This window comes from Uloborus diversus, chromosome 1 (assembly GCF_026930045.1).
Source record: "Uloborus diversus isolate 005 chromosome 1, Udiv.v.3.1, whole genome shotgun sequence".
NCBI classification, from domain to species: domain Eukaryota; kingdom Metazoa; phylum Arthropoda; class Arachnida; order Araneae; family Uloboridae; genus Uloborus; species Uloborus diversus.
Genome location: NC_072731.1, coordinates 165,826,307 through 165,844,990, shown reverse-complemented (window position 1 = coordinate 165,844,990; position 18,684 = coordinate 165,826,307). Strand labels below are relative to the sequence as shown.

At 32.6% G+C, this 18,684-nt stretch overlaps 1 protein-coding gene across 1 annotated transcript in view; it reads right to left on the bottom strand.

Annotated features, from left to right (window-relative positions):
* Positions 1–18,310, bottom strand: part of LOC129216895 (solute carrier family 13 member 2-like) — a 47,832-nt gene extending 29,522 nt beyond the window's left edge. The window contains exons 1-5 of the mRNA XM_054851114.1: positions 18,182–18,310; positions 7,944–8,093; positions 5,744–5,859; positions 3,847–3,998; positions 649–778 (exon numbers count right to left, since the gene is read on the bottom strand). Coding sequence (XP_054707089.1) covers positions 649–778; positions 3,847–3,998; positions 5,744–5,859; positions 7,944–8,093; positions 18,182–18,298 — 665 coding nt within the window. The 5' untranslated portion in view covers positions 18,299–18,310. The remainder of the gene's footprint in view (positions 1–648; positions 779–3,846; positions 3,999–5,743; positions 5,860–7,943; positions 8,094–18,181) is intronic.
* Between the last annotated feature and the right edge of the window lie 374 nt (positions 18,311–18,684).

The following is an 18,684-nucleotide window of genomic DNA, read 5'->3' as shown; positions in this document are numbered from 1 at the left end:
GTCCAGAAAAACACTTCACATTCTACACTAACTATAAAAAACTTAGAGAAATCACAAAATTACTTCTAAAATTCTGTAAAAAGTTTGTGACTGAATACTGGAAATTGATTTTCCGAAACTGAAAGTAATCTACAAAAACGCTAAAAAGTAATATAAATATTTATTTATCTTCGAGCACTATTGCTGCTTAGTGAAAATAAACTATGTAAAATGTTAAAAAACTTGTACTGATTTTTTTTGTACAATTTTACTAATGTTTATTTCGTTTCCTTTGTACACAAAAATATCATACACATTTTAAAAATAAATCTTTTATACACGACACTTTAATCTGAAACTAGTATTATTATCACTTTTACTGTCCAGAACAATTCAGATATATTTTTATTTTTATCGTTCAGCAATTTATTTTCCAAACATTTTTTATGGGATACTAACATTCTATGATAACAACGTTTTAAAGGTTCTGATTTTAAGGAATTAGTGGAGGACTGACCTTTCGATTGAAAACAATATATGCAGCTTCTTGACTTAGTTGACACCGAAAAGGAAACTAAATATCTGTGTGTAACAATAGTAACATTAAAAAAAAAAAAAAAATCCCACGAACATAAAAGAAAAAAAGTGAGAAAATTAAAAATCACTTACTCTTCTATGAAACCTTTTAAAATCATATTAGGTGAAGTCCCAGTTATTGTTCCAGTTCCACCACAGTTTGCGGAGTAGGCAATGCTTAGCAAAAGTGTAGAGTGCAAAATATTTGCCTGTTTCATGCTCTCTGCGGAAAGGTAACGTAATTCTACATTACATTTTTACTGAGAATTGTTACAATTAGAAAAATGTTTTAGTTGTGTGTAAAGCTCTCTTTCTCAAAAAAAAAAAAAAAAAAAAAAAAACATAAAATCTAGTTTTTTAATCATTAGATTTTTACGCTAATTCATCACATCATACTACAGCTTGCATAAAATTCTCAAAACGTGGAAATTAGTTAATTTCAGTAATCCCTAACATTGCCCAAACAAGTAGAGTGAAATAAGTACGTTAGGAGGGGATGATATCCACGATACAATTTCACCTTTCAGGTATTATTTGACTGTGCATACAGTATTGTATACATTTTAGCGTAAACTTCAGTTCTTTTTTATTTAACTGACATATTTCCGTCTACTGGATGGCATAATTAGAATGAACTTTTATGGAATTTTTTATCTACAATCTACCAGACTCTCATCTCTACACTCATTTGACAATAGGCAAGACAAATCAAGTTTCATATTTATTACTCTTTTTGAATAAACCATACATTGATTGATTATGGTCTTTGCTGGCTGACGATCACTGTTTTTTGAAAAAGTGGACTCTTTCCAAATTACCTGGAAAAAAAATTTGAATCATTTTTGCGACTTTCTTAAATTGCTATGAACGTTAGCTTTAGAAATTACGAGTTTCCAAAATCCACTGTGTCGATCATTGAAAAATTCTTATTTACTTCTACCACAGCTGCACGACAAAGCAATGTTTAATACCTTGATGCTGAAGTCCTTTGAAAAAGCGTCATAGAGAGGAGCAATGACTCTGTATTCATTCCATTAAAAAATAAAGTGGCACAAAGCATTACTGAAAAAGGTGACGAAAACATTTTCAGAACGTACAACATTTAAATTTACTCAATGATCAGCACTTTTTTTTTTCATTCTGATATGATTCTACCGTTGCATCTTTAAATGTTAATAATGTTCTGCTATGTTAAATACTCCATGTAGCACAAGTTTCTGGGCGACTAGACGTTTTAAATTTGTTCTTTCATATAAACTTAGAAAAAAACCTTGATTTTTCTTCAAAAACATTTATCGGTGTTAGAACAAAGTCAATAGTGTATTTCAATTTACATTCTACAAATTGATGGAAAAGCGACATAGAAATGCAGTTTTGAGAGCATGTCTTATCACTTTCGCAAATAAGTTTCAAAATGCATTCCTTCATTATGTGCTTATTATAAGCTCCCTGGCAGCTGTGTTAAAAACTGAGTACAGTATAACTTTGATTTAACGATATCCGATTTAACGATTTCCTCAATTTAAGAATACATTTCAGTGGTCTGAATTTGATTGCATTGAATGTTTATCCTCCTTGATTTAACGATAACTTTTTCCTGTTCCTTGATAATCGTTAAATCGAGGTTATACTGTACGTCCAGATGAGTTTGCTTGCTTTGCTCCCTTAAATATATAAGCACCCATGTTCTGTTTTAAACTTTCAAGACATCGCGAGTACGTATTTTGAGAGAAATGATTTTGCTGTAATGCTTAACCAGAGTCTCAACCATTCAGCATAATTTTCTTTGATTTCTAAAGAAGGACTACTTGAATAAAACTGATAAACGCCACATACTTCCTTGCTCTTGCTCTAAGAAGTTTGAGACACTCTTGGCGTTTAATAACTTTCTTATCCAACAAAAAACAAGTTTAAACTTTCTGCTTCGGAAACTTTTGGGGACAGGTGTTGTCAGCGCCGCAGAGAGTCAAGGCAGACCCCTTGTCAGTTATCCCGTCCCCCAAAAAGAGAAAAAAAAGAAGAAAAGAAAAGAAAAAGAGGAAAAAAAGAAAAAAAGGGGAAAGAAGAAAAAAAGGGGGAGGAAATCAAAACTGCTAACTAGAAAACAATTAACTCCATTTTAAGTGCCACAACAGAAAATAACAAACGAGTAAATTTTACTTAATCTTTACGTTCTCTCTTATTCGGAGTCGCCCCCCTCTTTTCTTTCTCCCTTTCTTTCTTTTTTTTTTTTTGCGTCAAAAAAAAAAAAAAAAAGCGCGGACTCCTACTTTCCGATTAGGCTGACATGGCCTCTCGTCCTCTCGTCAGGCCTGGGTGTTGTAAATACTTGAATGTTGCATATTCTTTGTACGCTGCAACAAATTACTCCAGGTTCGAAAGTACAAAATAGTAATTAGTACCTTTCGAGTAATTTCAATTTCACACTGCGCCGCTGCACAGAGAGAACTTTTGAATCAGCATCGCGTATGGTAGGCTGATGTAGTATCATTACTATACCACGTTAAAATAATGTACTCGAAGAGATTTTTCAATGTTCATATTATATTAGAAAAAAATATTAACACATAAATTATAAGAAAAAGAAAAAATCGTCAAAGGTGGCAGTATGTAAATATCTCAGTGACATCCGCAAAAACGAAACTTCAGGGGTATAACTACTGTTTTCCACATACGTGTTGCTCATTTAAATCGAAAATAATACTATAATACAAGATAGAATTCATTTGAGAATTTATTACTTAAGATAATAGTTCTGGGAAGTATGTAATTATAGTATCAACTCACCCACTTTCTGACGTCATTGTATAAAAAAAAAAGAGAAAAAGATGAGTTGATTTTCTTAAAAGACAGAAATTACATAGCTGGATTAACCATAAAGAGATGGCACCATCAGCCGTCTTCACTTCTGCAGTTTAGGCAAGATCATGAAGGGAAGGGAAATTTTCTCCAGTCTCACTTACCCATAGTGACCGTCTTCACTTCTGCAGTTTAGGCAAGATCATGAAGGGAAGGGAAATTTTCTCCAGTCTCACTTACCCATCGTGACTGCTTACCTAAAAACCACACAGCTTTCCGGCCAAACATGTACCTTGTGCCGCAATTGTACTCGGTGGATCTTAGTTCATGTATATCGTACAGTGTCCACCATATGGAATGTTTAAGTTTGATATCTTATTCTTGTTTCTTTCTACTAGTTCTGTAAAACTTGGTAGCCACATTAGCAGGATCTACTAAGTAGGATGAAACTATACATGCATAATTCATCGTCACTATGAAAAATATACTTACTTTCTTCAGATGGCGATGGATTAATTGGATTAACGCAGCTTTTTATTTCAGTCATCACTGCGTTGACAATCGGTACCATCATGGCAGTAGTTGCGGTGTTACTGATCCACATTGAGAGAAACATAGTAGTCATCATAAAACCTAACATAAGCCTGAAATATAATTCTGTAAATTTTATTTATTTCTGAAAGCATTTAAGTCATTCAACTTTAAAATGTAGCAGAATATGTGACAATATGAACAAACTTGTGACTTAATTCCGCTGAAGACAAACAAAATATTAAATACACCTAGCATGTATCCTCTTCAAATTTAGAAACATTGCTTTTCATAAATTTGTCAATGCAATTGCTTAAAACCAATAGTCAATTAACAAATAAATTAATTTAAGAAACAATCTTATAGAAGTGTTGATTCGTCTTTTAAAAAAAAACGATAATCAACTATGGGGCAAATTATTAGAGTAAATACAAAAAAAAAAAAAAAAAAAAAAATCAAATCTTCGGATTAAACGACAATTATTTTTTGTGCCTTCTACCACGATTTACAATTCGATCAGTTTATCAGAATTTTATATATCTGATTCTGGTTTTCAAGTTTATGGATAATTTAGATTAAGTTCAGAGCTGTGCTGCTTTGTGTATAAGAAAACAAACGTGTATAATTCAGTAATTCGATCAAGTTCAGCGTCCAAAAGAAACCGAGAAGCATCATTACTTCCTTCACAATGCATAGTCTGTGGTCACATGAATTTAGGACCGTAAATTGCGTGATTAATCTCTTTGAAAATCTCATTTCCGCTCCAGCAGTTGAGGCTGTCATGTTTGCCCAAATGTGCATAACGGATTTCTAAGAGTTGACAGAGGATCTTTCTCTCCTAATAGAATCCAGGCTATCGTCCGACGATTGTCACAATGTGCTTAATTTAAGTTTTTTTCGTGGTAATCAAATTTTAATGTATAACGAATTTATTACGCTTTTTTAACGGCTATTCCAGATTGATGATCCCGAAAAAGTGAAACTGCAGGTTCTGGATGCCTCCTTTGTATTTGCTTGTAATTTTAAGGTAGTTTCTCAATTTTCTACGTGATGTTTGAATTTATAGATCATTCCTTTTACGTTGAAGAGAGCTTCTATAGTTGGGGCAAACCTAACCTGGCATTGTCGTAATGCTGTGATTAGGATCTGCGTAGTCTTCATAACGCTGTCAGGTTAAGTCCTGCATTAAGAAATATTAGGGGGTTGGTTGTGTACAAATGTTGTTCCGCTTTGAGGGCTGGCCAGTCATTTAGGGGACACGTTGCCCCCTTCCCCACCTGGCTTTGAAAAATTAATGTTTTTACTAAAAGTGAGCGTGGTTTTTAATGTTTTCCGATAAAATTTGCATTGAGTATACACCCTTTGCCCCCCTCCCCCTTCCCGGAAAAAATCGAAATGACAGGCTTGTTTGAGGGGGGAGGTGGTTCGTGAAATTGTGACAGGGAAGCGAGAATGTGTAATAAAAAGTGTAATATCACATGTTGTTTTTAATAACAATTTGCATGTGGAAAAACGTGACATGTGGTAAGGGCAGGAAGGAGGGGGTGACTTTGTAACACAGGAGGAGAGGGGATCAAATATATTGAAAAAAAAGTACGACATCGTTTGAAAAAAGCCTCTTGATATGCTTTTGGTTGCAAATGCATTTGCGATGATCTGGTTAAAAAGTGTATCTTCATGCGGGAATCAAATCAAGCATCAAAAGTATTATTCTACTTGTTTTTAATGAAACTCGTAGTTAGGAATCTAAAATACGTCCCTCCCTGCAAATTAACTTACTTCTGAATATCTATTGTGAACCTAATAGCTAAAAATTATATATATTTTAAGTAGTTTATTAGTTTTGTCAACAGCAAACCATTTAGTGTCCGATCCAAGCAGCATCAATACTTTTAGGGCTATCCTTTCGTGCAACTTGCAATGCTCCACAGCCACAGCAACTGCTAATCCTCCAAGAAACATCATAAGTACCTCCTAATCGGGAAAGAGTTCAAATTACTACTATATAGGTACTTGTACGATACAAAAAAGAAAGAATTGTTGCGTAAATTTGTAAGAAAACGCGTACAACTGAGACGCTGAACTGAATGATAAAACGACTCATCTTAGAAAGCATTCTTTCTTTCAAACTCTCCCCCCCCCCACCTAAATTTTGTTGCTGATCAATTGTTATCAAAATTTTACGTGGTTTTCTTTTAACCTCGGCCAACGTCGAATAGATTCAAATCCTTTATTTATTATACAATATATATATATATATATATATATATATATATATATATATATATATATATATATATATATATATATATATATATATATATATATATATATATATATATATATATATATATATATATATATATATATATATATTTATATATATATATATATATATATATATATATATATATATATACACATTTAGTGAACATTTACTTTGTCCCAAGGTTTACTACCTGGTGCCTGGTGTCTAGTTAAAAATAAAAAACAGTGAAAAGTCCAATAATAGATTAAAATATACACGGAACTGATTGGTCAGGAAAAGAAGAATGTCTCACAAAGTCTTGGAAATAAATATAAATATTTCCCGAGGTAATAGACTTGCAGGAACAAAATTGAAAACAACCATAGATTATGCATGTTAAAAAGTTTTTTAAAAACCTTCTTGTTAAACTACTTTGAATGTAAGTTAACCTTATGTCCCCAGCTGAGATCCCCACTTTTACCTCTCTCAAGGTGTACCATATCCCTGCAATGAAATTTTTAAATATCATGCTGGTAGTCTTAGCACAGAAACAGCTATTACACCCTAGTTTTATGTATAAATAAAGCTTTATTATATTAGGCTTGATATAATTTCACTAACATTTTATTGCACGAATTATGAAACTTCTACATGAAAGATTCTTAGAAATATTTGCAGCACAAAAATATTAATAAATTCTGGCCCCACTTGAGGTTAGTTGGCATCCGTTAATGTCATTGTGAGGAAGTTTTCGGCTGTGGGAGTTTTGCCGCTGTAAAAATAATTTAATATTTATGGATTCTTCGCAAAACTTTTATCAAGATCACGTCCGTCATTTGGGGGGGGGGGGCAAGAGGTGGCAATTGACAGCCCCTACTGCCATATAGTATGTGGGTGTTGTATCTGTTGTTTTTCAACATACCTTGCATTGAGTATATATCCTTTGAGACCCCCTCCCCATGAAATATCGTAAAATGATGGACTGTAACAAGGTAAAACCAAATCTATTTTACTAACACTAGTAAGTCCGCTTATGTTACGCATGAAGAATTATCATTTTCTTCATCTTGCGAACACGTCTTTTCGTTTTCTTATAATAACTAATAGTTTTGTCCTCTATCTTTTTCTTATGTAATGCCTCTTTTTTCTCTCTTATATAATCCTGAAGAAACACGTGTTTACAGTTTTTAAGTTTAGCAATTTATTTTTAAGCATTTTTTGGTGATTTTCGTTTTACTGTTAAATTAATGATGATTGACTTGCTGACTATTTTTGGAAGAATTTAATCTTCGTCGCTGACTGCTGAAAAAATTCTACTGTTGGGGTTCCTGCCATTAAATATCTTGTGAATATGCATTGTGAAACGCTGAAGTATGCTCATCCAATTTAACTAATTGAACATTGAACAGTACCTCAATGCTCAAACATTCAATTTGTTATGTTATTCCATTCTGATAATTATTATGACTGAAGTAACTCAATTTTGCTAGAATGGACTTTCCAATGAAAGTGTTGTTAATATTTATTTTTTTTCGTGATTGTCTTCCTGGTCACGAAACCAAATTGAGTGACAAAACAACATTTTTAAGAAGCAGAAAGGAAACTCCATAAAAAGTGAGACATCATTGTAAAAAGTTAATTTATGTTTAGTGTTCAGGATTACCCATCCACTCCATCACCCAGCAGCAATAGTGAATCCTCTTCCCCCTTACAACATGGAGATCTTTGAATCAATGTATATTGATGCTATCGATGCTTTAATTTTTGATATCGATGTTGCACACACAACTCAGAAGTAGTTTAAACATACCTTCATGTAGTTAGCAGTAACCTCTGTTGCATCTAAAATGCCGAACAATGGCATCAAAGGAACAGGCATTAACGCCGTGACCGTCAGATGAACGGGCTCCAGCACCCAGTAGACTGCCATCCACAAAATTATGTAGGCACATTTTGATTCCTGCATAAAAATACTGATTAGTCATTGGGTTAATTTTCACAAAATGAAACCTGCAAGTTTACTGTCGACTTTATGCATCATTAAAGGCATTAATATGGATACCTATACCTTAATTATATTGTAGTAAACAGTAAATCCAACAAAACCAGTGAATAAATAAATGTAAAAAAAGAAAAGTTCTGCAGAAACGACGTTCGGGATACTCAGTGTCCCCAATAAAAGAGTTCAGATCTAACGAGTGTCAAGTTCCATAGTACTATATCCTTTAATCCTGCTTACACTCGCAGGTGTGCTTTATTTATTTTCCAGGAAAACACACGATAGTGTAACAATGAAAAAAAAATTAAACACGTAGCAACCGAAACAGCGTTGTAAAAGATGCTTCTGGAAACAAGAATATTTTGCCCTCGTGTCCCCGTTATCAAAATATGAGGTCTTAAAAAGGCTACCGAAATGCTAAGAAAAGTCGCCAAATTTAGCGAGTTTTCAGTGAGAATTAAGAGAGCGTCTTTCACTCGATTTGCAGGTTTCAGACAATGAAATGTGTGTTCAGTTTCTCGCCATATCTTTACATTTGGCTTTTTCCTCGAAATTTCGGCTGAACTTTAGGACCTAACATCTCAGTAAAGAGCGAAGGAGGGCAAATAATTTTCGGGTCAAAAATATGTGTCAAGATGCTCTTTCGATTGCTTCCTATTTAAACTTTCTTCATTACTATACCATTCGTGCGGGTTTCCTGGTTAGTGTTGCCAATTTCTTGGTATTTTCAGCTTTAATAATAGACCATCTTCCTCCAGCTCGGTTATTCCCTATTCCAGGCTAATGAGTCCATAACAAGGATGAAACAGAAGTCTCTAAATGGCATAACGGGGTTGTCGGTATATTGCACATTGTGCTGTCTTATCCATGGCTTCGAGGCCAGCTTAGTATGGTAGGATTTTCCAGTGTTCTTCAATTCATTTAAAAAGCAATTTGCTGTTCTTTCTTTGAGGTTGGATTTAGAACATAATCTCTAATTGTGAAAGTCAAACTCTTTTGGCAGTAATCTTTTGACAGTTGAAACTTGTTACAAAATTTAAAAAAAAAATGCCTTTTCAGCAAGCATTAAAAATCACGATTAATATTTTCTTAAACTTCCTTGCCATTTTAATGATTTTTTAAACAATAAAATGTTCCAAAATAGATGTAGGAACTAGTTTAATGAAAACATGAGTATGAAGCATGTAAATATTACTAACATCCATTTTCAATTAAAATTTCTAATTCATGATAATAAGATAGCAATTTATTACATGTTGAGATTACTGCAAAAATATATAGTAATACTTAATTATTTCTCTTGTCATAACTAAAAAAATTGCAAAAGCAATGATGTAAACTACGTGATATTAGTTACATATTTATACACATTTCTAATTATTATTTTTTTTTTAAACTTTTTTTCGTAAAAGAACTTTTTAGGTATTTTTACATCTCATTCTTAATTAAAACTTTTCAAATTAATATCTTATGTTCTTATTATGTTATTATTTCATAGCAATACACAGGACGCCCAACTAAAGTCCGTTTTTACCCGAATAATTTTTAAACCGCAAGAGCTGTGGTGATAAAAGTGGGAGCTAGGGGGAATAAAACTGCCATGCGTTACACAAGGAAGACACTTACAGTGCCATCTGGTTTCAAAACTTGGATTTAACGTTCTTTTCTCAGAAACAGTACGAGATACAGGAAGAAAAATCAACTACAAAATTGTGCAGAATCATCAAATTAAGAAAGAAAAGAAATCTTCCGTACGGAAATGTTAAAAATATTAGGCGTAAAAGGCATTCCAGTTACAAACTGTCGGATATGCTGGTAACGTAGAATGACCTCCACACCCTCCACGTTCACCAAACCTGAACTCTTAGAACTTTTTCGACATGAATATATCACAGAACGAGTGTATGTAAACTATAAGAGGCCAGATGAGGCTCATTTCCGATAAGGACAGTTTTATTCAACGTGATCGAAAAATGCATTTTAAGGCTACTATTTTTGACATTACAGTAGACTCTCGTTTTAGCGCGGGGGTTACGTTCCACGGAAATGCCGCGTAAATTGAGACCTAATAGTAGTGTTGAAATAGGTGTTTGGTTCCGTAGATAAAAAAAAACCTTTATTCTAGTGATGACGAATTGTATAATAAGTTTAATGTGTACTTATAACTATTTTTATGCATAACATGCATAAAGAAAACATAAATTAATTTCGTGTTCTGTTTATAAAGAGGAGCTGGCAATGATAGTCTTTTGGCAGTCATTAAGAATTTTTCTCTGTAATTCTTTGCAGAGCATTAACGCATCCATAACCACTTGCGTCATTTCCATGATAGAATCTTTCTTCACTAACAAGTCAGAAAAATCATTTATGTTGTCTAGGAATGGCTCAAAATTTTCAATGTGAACGTTTTTGGTTGTGTGTCACCGATGTCAGTATTTTCGTTGGTTTTGGTCTCCTTTGTCACTCCTAAAACTCTTCTTCCAGTGAGTTCTAAACTGAGTGATTTTAATACTTTTACTTCTGGAAAGAGCTCTGGAACCAATCGCATAAAATGTCTCCAGTGGCCCAAGCTCGATTATTAGCACATCAAAATGCAATGCTTACTCGTAATCTGCAATCTTTAGGGGTTTGGATTTTGAAAGAAGGGAAAATTTTACCTGTTTACGTTGCCGCATCCGCGTAGAATAAAATAAAAGTGTCAAACCTGAAACCGCGTATAATCGAAACCGCGTAAAATAATCCGCGTAAAACGAGGGTCTACTGTACTACGCAGAAAATGTCTTTACTTTCTTAATTTGATGTTGCTGAGCAACTTTGAAATTGATTTTTTTCCCTCATATCTCGTTCGTTTGTGATATAAGGGATCTAACTTCGATTTTTTCATCCATATGGTGCTGCGGCTTCATTGTGCGGCGCATGGCAAGACGATGCTCTAATTACTATATTTCTAGCCGTTCAAAGCTTATTGGGGTGAAAAGGGATTAACTTCTACCAAAAGAAGTGCAGCAGCCCTATAATCCCCACAACCTATTTTTACACATACATAGGCTGAACTTCACCTAAAATGATAAAATTTGCGTAAAATATGAAAGAAGTGCAAGAGTTCAGCTCTTGTGAGCTCACTATGCAAATAAAGCTCTGGGGGTGTCAAAAGACTTCAGCGGGAACCATGTATTCATTAATATAAAAATTATGTATCAATGCTTTTTTTAAGGATACTGAAAAAAATCTATTTATTGTTATTATTTACTGTCACTGGAAAAAAATTTGTCGCATTAAATATTTAATGTTTTTTAAATAATCTTGTCCTACAGAACTACAAACTAAAATTTAACAATTTTTTTTTAAGGATAAATTTTCAACGAGAAAATACCTGTCAATATTCAAAGTGATGTTAGCACCCAAAATTTTTAAACCTAAAAGATATTTAAGAAATATGATGTGAACATGAACAAACATATCGTCGCCTCAGAGCGACGGTAGGATATCTCAGTCCAGAAATAATAGTAAGATAGCCTACTGGCGTTCTGAGAGGACGATATAGTACGTATGAGGCAGTGAGAAGCAAAGGGATGTAAGTGGATATTTTCAAGTTTTGAGTAAAACGCGTTTAAAGATAATATCCCAGGTAGACTTTCATTTATTTTTTTCTAAATCATGCTGTATAGCAGCAACTACCAGGGCTACTAGTACCATCTATTGCCACAAGACAGAGTTCACCTACAATGTGTACTGGTTATCTCCAAATTTTTAATTTTGCCACTTACATCCCTTTGCTTCTCACTCCCTCATGTACTCCCCCTTTTATGTGTTATGTGTTTTATGTGTAAATGTTTGATGTGCACCTTTTTAGTTGGCATTTTCCAACATTTAGCATTTTTATGGATGCATATCAGTGAATTCGAAACGTGCTTCGAAAATGCTTAGTATTACCTACACTAAAAAACATTTATCACATTAAAAATTTAAAAGCGGGGGACGGGATGTTACTTTCATTAAAAATAGCGGATTATCCCTTAAGTCAAAATGAAATAAGAACAAAAACAAATTTCACCATCAAAATCTACTGAATTGAGGGCAGGTGAACTATCAGGTTTCTCTTTCCGCATACAAATAATAAAAATTTGTTTTTTAAATTATTTGATAGGAACTTCATTACTAATGTGTATTTCCGTTGAAAAGAAGCTTGTATGCAAAGTTTTAGGATTATATTTCACAAAAAGGAAGAAACCACACTGGTTGGAAAAAAAAAAACTGTTCTTAAGAACACTACACTCCAATGTCCACTCAGCTTCACACGTGGTTAAACCGAATGGATGGGGCCCTGAAGATAGCTCGTTTCTCTGATCCAGTCCAGGAGCAAACCAACCCCTGATCCAGCACCCCCAGTGGTATTGATTTGGATTGGAAATTTGAAGGACTTTGTAATTACAACACAGTTAATAAGTACCAGTCACCATTAGCATGAACAGAGTTCCTTCGATTGGCAGGCATAGGGCCTGCGTTTCTACTGTTATAAGTCGAACGCATAACCGATCAGCCCACTTCGCACCGTAGACGTCAAGCAAGCAGATATTGTGAACACACCTTTCAGTAGAGAGCAAAATTTTAATGCTAATTCCATTCACAGTAGTATCATATTCTACTGATGAATGTGATAGACATGAAAACTAATTTCTTATCATTTCAAGGTTTTTTGATGCATAAAATGGTGACAGTTTTTATTAGTTAATAGAGGTCGATTCTCTTAATGGAGGGGAAAAAAAGGATATTTTTCATTTACAATTTTTATTTCGAACTAAATAACGTTTTGAAGAAGCAACAAACTACGTTAAACACTCAGCTAGTTCATTAAAAAGTAAATGTACAGTGGTATCTAACCACAACATCGTCATAAATAATGAATTTTCACGCATTTAAATTAGGCGTTCATACAGATCAAATGCAGCAATCCTGTGGTTAATTTGGTCTACGTGGTTTTTCTTAGATATGCATGTAATATGGTGATCGGAACAGGTTCTTAAAACTACTTCTGATCAAAGAAATATTGGGGAATTCTCAAAATCGTAACGATCCTTCTTTTGCGAAATGTTTTTGTGTCTGGGATATTTTTCATTCCTGCACGAAAGAAAGTAGTTGAACACAGTAAGTTCACCTAGAGCGTAACAAGCTTATGCTATCATTGATTTTACAAGATCAAACTGGTAATTGATCACATTGTTTCTCAAACTTCAAATACTCTTCACTAATATTAATATTAGAGAGAGGAGAGGAAATGGGAGCTGTTTACATCTGCTTCCAGCTGTTCCAAGTGCCCCGTCCTTTACCTTAGAACTAATCAGCAAAAATAAAGAATTTTTAATTCCACAAAAAATACTTAAGCGTTGTCATAAGTTTACCCGAATGTTCATACAATGGTTTGCAATAGTTGAGTCTAACTCATAAGAGAGTTTATATTATTTTTCAAGTGAGGAAGACAGTGATGAAACTACATGCATCACCTGCTAAAACAAAGAAGATGTTACCACTTGCACTTCCTTTCCCTTAAATTATCAAATTGTCAATTTTTTTTTCAATGTTTTGGTGCTAAACAGTAAGTTTTAGTTAAGGATTGCAATACCGATATACCGAATACCGGTATTTCGAGCAATTTTTCAATTTTGTATTACCGGTATTTGCTGTGGAAAATACCGGTATTTTCGGTATTAGCTAAAAATAATAAACAGTTTTAATTCAAGAACTTTCAATTTAACTTATTGAATATCTACTTATATTTTAAATGTCCATTCGGTTCTGTATCATTGGAAATGTACATTTCCAATGATTACAGAACCGAAATCAATCTATTGATGTAAAAATTTAGCTTCAAAAGCATGAACTGATACAGAATATTATTTAACAAAAGTATTTTGTGCACCATATATTTATTTTCTCCATTTTCATGACCGATCATTTTCCCTTTTGGAAAAGTTAATTTCGAGTGTAAATTTGAATGACCCCCCCCCCCCACCCCTTTGTCCGATGAAATATTTATTCAAACCAACAATTGCAGGAATGCTTTATGATTTTTTTTTCTTAAATATTTGTCTCAACTGTACTAAATTTTGACAAAAACTGTTTCTTGTTAGGATTACAAACTGCAATTTGTTGGCACCAGTATTGGTTTGTTGTGCGATCTCGCTATTAGGGTTCATAATTGGCAAGATAATATTTAGAAATTATATATTGCCTTGAAACTTTGCATAGAGGAAAAGCATAAATATGTTCCACGAGTTCAAAGATATTTTTAGATATTTACCTAATTATAATTGCAAAGAATTTTGAAAAGAAAGCTAAAATGAATAAGACAAATCAACAAAATCAAATTTAGTCAAGTTTGTCGTACATTTCAAACCAAACTGCTGATAAAAAGTAAACACAAACCCCTCCTGTTCAAGAGAAAGTGATGTTAATGTTGGAAAAGTATCGTCTCTCAGGAAAGAAATTTCAACTACCTTTAAATTCAAAAAATAATGGAAATACACACAATACGAAAGAAACACACACATACACATAAAAGGGTTTATCCAAAAATGACATGCAACAAACCGAATTTTTTGAAGATAAAATACTTTTAGGCAACTAAATTAGAGTAGTTGTATCACGCATTGTTAACAGTACCACCGACCTGCATGAATTCAGAAAGAATAGTTTCAACTGTAGGAAAGTTGAGCACTAAAATAAGTTCCAGGCTTAGAGACAATTCAATAGATGCATTATGTTTTTTACTAGTGTTGATTTTTTATTGTGACATTTGTTCCTTCCTTTTATATTTGTTCACAATACGTTTTCATAATAATACAGTTTTTGTACAAAATTATGAAATGTGGCAACGAAACAATATGTTTTAAAGCATTTTTTGAGAAATTCCAAATATCAGTATTAATACCGGTACTCAGGGCACCAAGTTTTAAAAATACCGAATGCCGGTATTGAGTTTTTGGTCCGGTATTGAAATCCCTAGTTTTAGTATTAGTAGTGTTTTAAATAAAAATAATTGAGTTTCTCCGGTTTTTACAGGCTGTAATGAACATTTCATTGCTGCTTAAAACATGCTCTTAAAATTTTCAAATAAAAGAAAATCGTCTTTTGAAATCTTTCTGTTTTAAACCTTCTTTACAATAAAATTTTTTGGCTGGAAATAGGCCAATTAAACAAAAATTTACTCAGGATTCAAATTTCTTGAAACGAATCTGGAATGAATAGTTTGTGTTTCGATAAATATAATACCATAGCAGAAACAATTGCGAGGATTATTACAATTTCAAGGAGTAAAACATTAATATTAAAAAATGATTTTACTAAAATTTATGTCTCGATCTTATGAGACTTTCATTGTTTCCATTTTTTAAACATAACTCTAAACTTTTTTAATCCCAATTAAATTTTTCTGATATTCTTTCTTCTTCTTCTTCTTCTCTCCCTCTCTCTTTTATATTTTTTAACGTATTTGTTCGATAATAGAAATTTTTAGTGACAAAAAGAAATTGTTTAATCTCAAGAAAGTTAACGTGAATATTATTAAGAATACTTGTTCAAACTCTACTCGGAAAAGAGCACTGTACACTACATCTACCAATAGTAATATTTTTAAGTATATGTATTAATGCATATTTTACTTATGTTAAATGTATTTTTGTTGTTATGGGCATGAATACTGAATTTATAATCTTTTTAAGAAAAACATTTTACAAGCATTTACATAATAACTAAACGACATTGAAATAAGTTCTGATTACAAAAAACGTTCTATTAGCGTTTTAAAAATGTGCAGCAAAATACTTACTCTTCTTATAACGAACTTAAAAGAACATGCACAGCAAAAATGTAATGCAGTAACGGAAGGTCTCATCAATTAAAAAAAATTCTGTATACAGTGGCTCCCAAAAAGTGTTCCTACACCTACGACTTTTAATGAAATAGACCCCTATCCATTGTTTAAAATTAATATTTCGGAATAGGTATTTAATTATGAGATCTATGATCTATTTCTAACAAAACTACATGAAAAATTTTAATACCGTAATAAAACTTATTTTTTTAAAAATCAAAAACCAAAAAGTGCCGGAAATTTTATCCCACAAAAGTCTTCGTACACTTTGAAAAAAGGCTCTTTATTAATGAATAATCTTCCTTTTTGCGAAGTTATTATTTAGTAGAATATCATTCAACATCCTCAACAACATTTGAACGTCTGCAAATAGATTTCAATGTTTTTTTTTTCGTGCAATTTTTGAGTTAGTGTTCAACCACACTTCGAGTCTTACTGTTTCCAGATCTATTTTCATTTTAAAGCCGTATTTTCGTAATCTAGCCTCCAGATATGTCTAAATATGTTACATTAAGTTTAAATCTGGCGATTGAAGACATATTTCTAAGCTTAAGGACAATTTCTAGGGTCCCAGACCCAAACGTTGAAAACCGTGTGCTTCTTACCGTTACTTTGATAAAAAAAAAAAAAAAGAAAAAAAAAGTTGCCTCCGATAACCAAATTTTAAGTTAATTGTTTAAAATTGTTTTTTTTTTTAAATATTTAAATGAACAGCGTGATTATTATTTTATCAAAAAATTCCAAACTACCTAGTCTTGATGCTGATATGCACCCTCGAGACAAAAACACCTTCACAGTCTTGATTAACTGATCCAACTAAGTTCTTAAGATTAAACTCCTCATTTTTTCTTCTATTTACAATTATACAACAATTTAGCTAAAAATATTGAATTTATTTTCGTGTGTAAGTAAGGGCGTTATTCCAAAACGTTTTGAGCTAATTTATCATTGAATTTGCGACGAAAAGCGTAAGCTATCTGTTTTTCGCACGAACAAGAAAATTTCTGCGGGAGGAGGTCCCATTTAATCCAGCTAATCAGAGAACTTGAAGAACAATTTTAGGTGAAAATTAAACGTAAAATGTTTCATTAAATTCTGCAGAAAATGTAACAGCACTCAAATGTGTATTTTTCATAATTTTTTTAACTGTAAATCTCGGATCACGCTTTGTCAACTTTGCCGGTTGACCTTTTCTTACCTTGTTTTCGATCCAATTCTTCTGTTTAAAGCATTTTATCAAGCACTTCACTATAGAATGCTATAAATTAACTAATTTAGATACATTTCAAACCAATTTACCGCTACCTGGGGAAAAAATCGAATTTCGAATGGTGTTTGTGGTTTTTTACGAATACCAGCCACTTTAAAGTAATAAGCACAATACTAAGGAATAAATAAACAAAAAATTAAAGGCAAATGACTTTACAGTGTCAACACAATGCAAAAATAATAAAAAACCGACATGTGATAGTTTTAACTATGAATTAATACAAAAGTATTTCAGTGTACGACGATTTTTGTGACGTATTTTTTCTCTGTCTCTTCGTTTTTTGACAAATTTCAAAAATAAAGTCAGGCAATGTTTTAAAAACAAACTACTGAGTTTTATTTAGAATGGCATAGGATTGATAAAAAATTTAGACTTCATATTCCAATTCAGTTTCGCGTTATTTTGGTTTTACTACAGTACAAAGTTTTAAGGTGTACGAACACTTTTGGGAGCCACTACGTGAATTTAAGCTCATTTTGAAGCAAGCTCTAATATACAACTATGAATAGAAATTTTAAAACATATCTTTAAGAATTTCACGTTATTTAATTTTAATTAAATGAGATTTTCCGTCGTCAACAGCTACTTTTTTTTATATTATGATCTTGTGAATATAGCATTATTTTACAGAAAATTCACATTCGGAGCTTTTATGCAAGCAGAAGCAGTTTGTGGCAACAATTTTATTCAATACTGTCTTTGATTGAATCTATTGTCTTATGAAAACTTTCGCTTTTCCTCTTTGTTCTCTCCATGAATTTATACTCAGAATAACAAAGGTTTTAGATTTTCAATAAGTTAAGATTAAATAAATAAATAACATGAATTTGGCAGGACTAATTGACATATTGAGTATTGTTCACGATTCATGTGAAGAGCTATCGATATTAATTCATCAAATAAACTTACTTTGTACGGAGAAGCTGCTAGAGGAGAAAAAATGATGGGAGTCAATATGCAAACAATTAGTTTTAATTTTGTAGACCACAGTTTCATTTTCTTTCGAACGGGATTCTTTCGGAACATGTGCCATGTAACGTATCCGCTTGACGTCAAAATAAGGAAATTATAAATATTGCCATTTGATAAAATGATAAAAGTAAGACGACTGAAGTCCTGTATCGAAGGATGGGACCTTTCGACCTCTGCTTTTAGTTTCTTTTTTCAGTCAAGTTTTTTACGCGAACAAATGAGATAACTATATTCAAAGTTTTTTTTTTTTTTTTTTTCCGAATTCATTGATGTTCTTATCGATCGAACGTTTTTAGATCCCTGTCGGGAAACACGGATAAACCAATCCCCTGTTCTTTAAGGTACGTCACTTCTTTCTTAAATACACTTCAGAGTGCTGAAAAAGAATATATTTTTGAAAATGTACTATCCACCTCCAACTTTAAGGAATTTTGTTAATA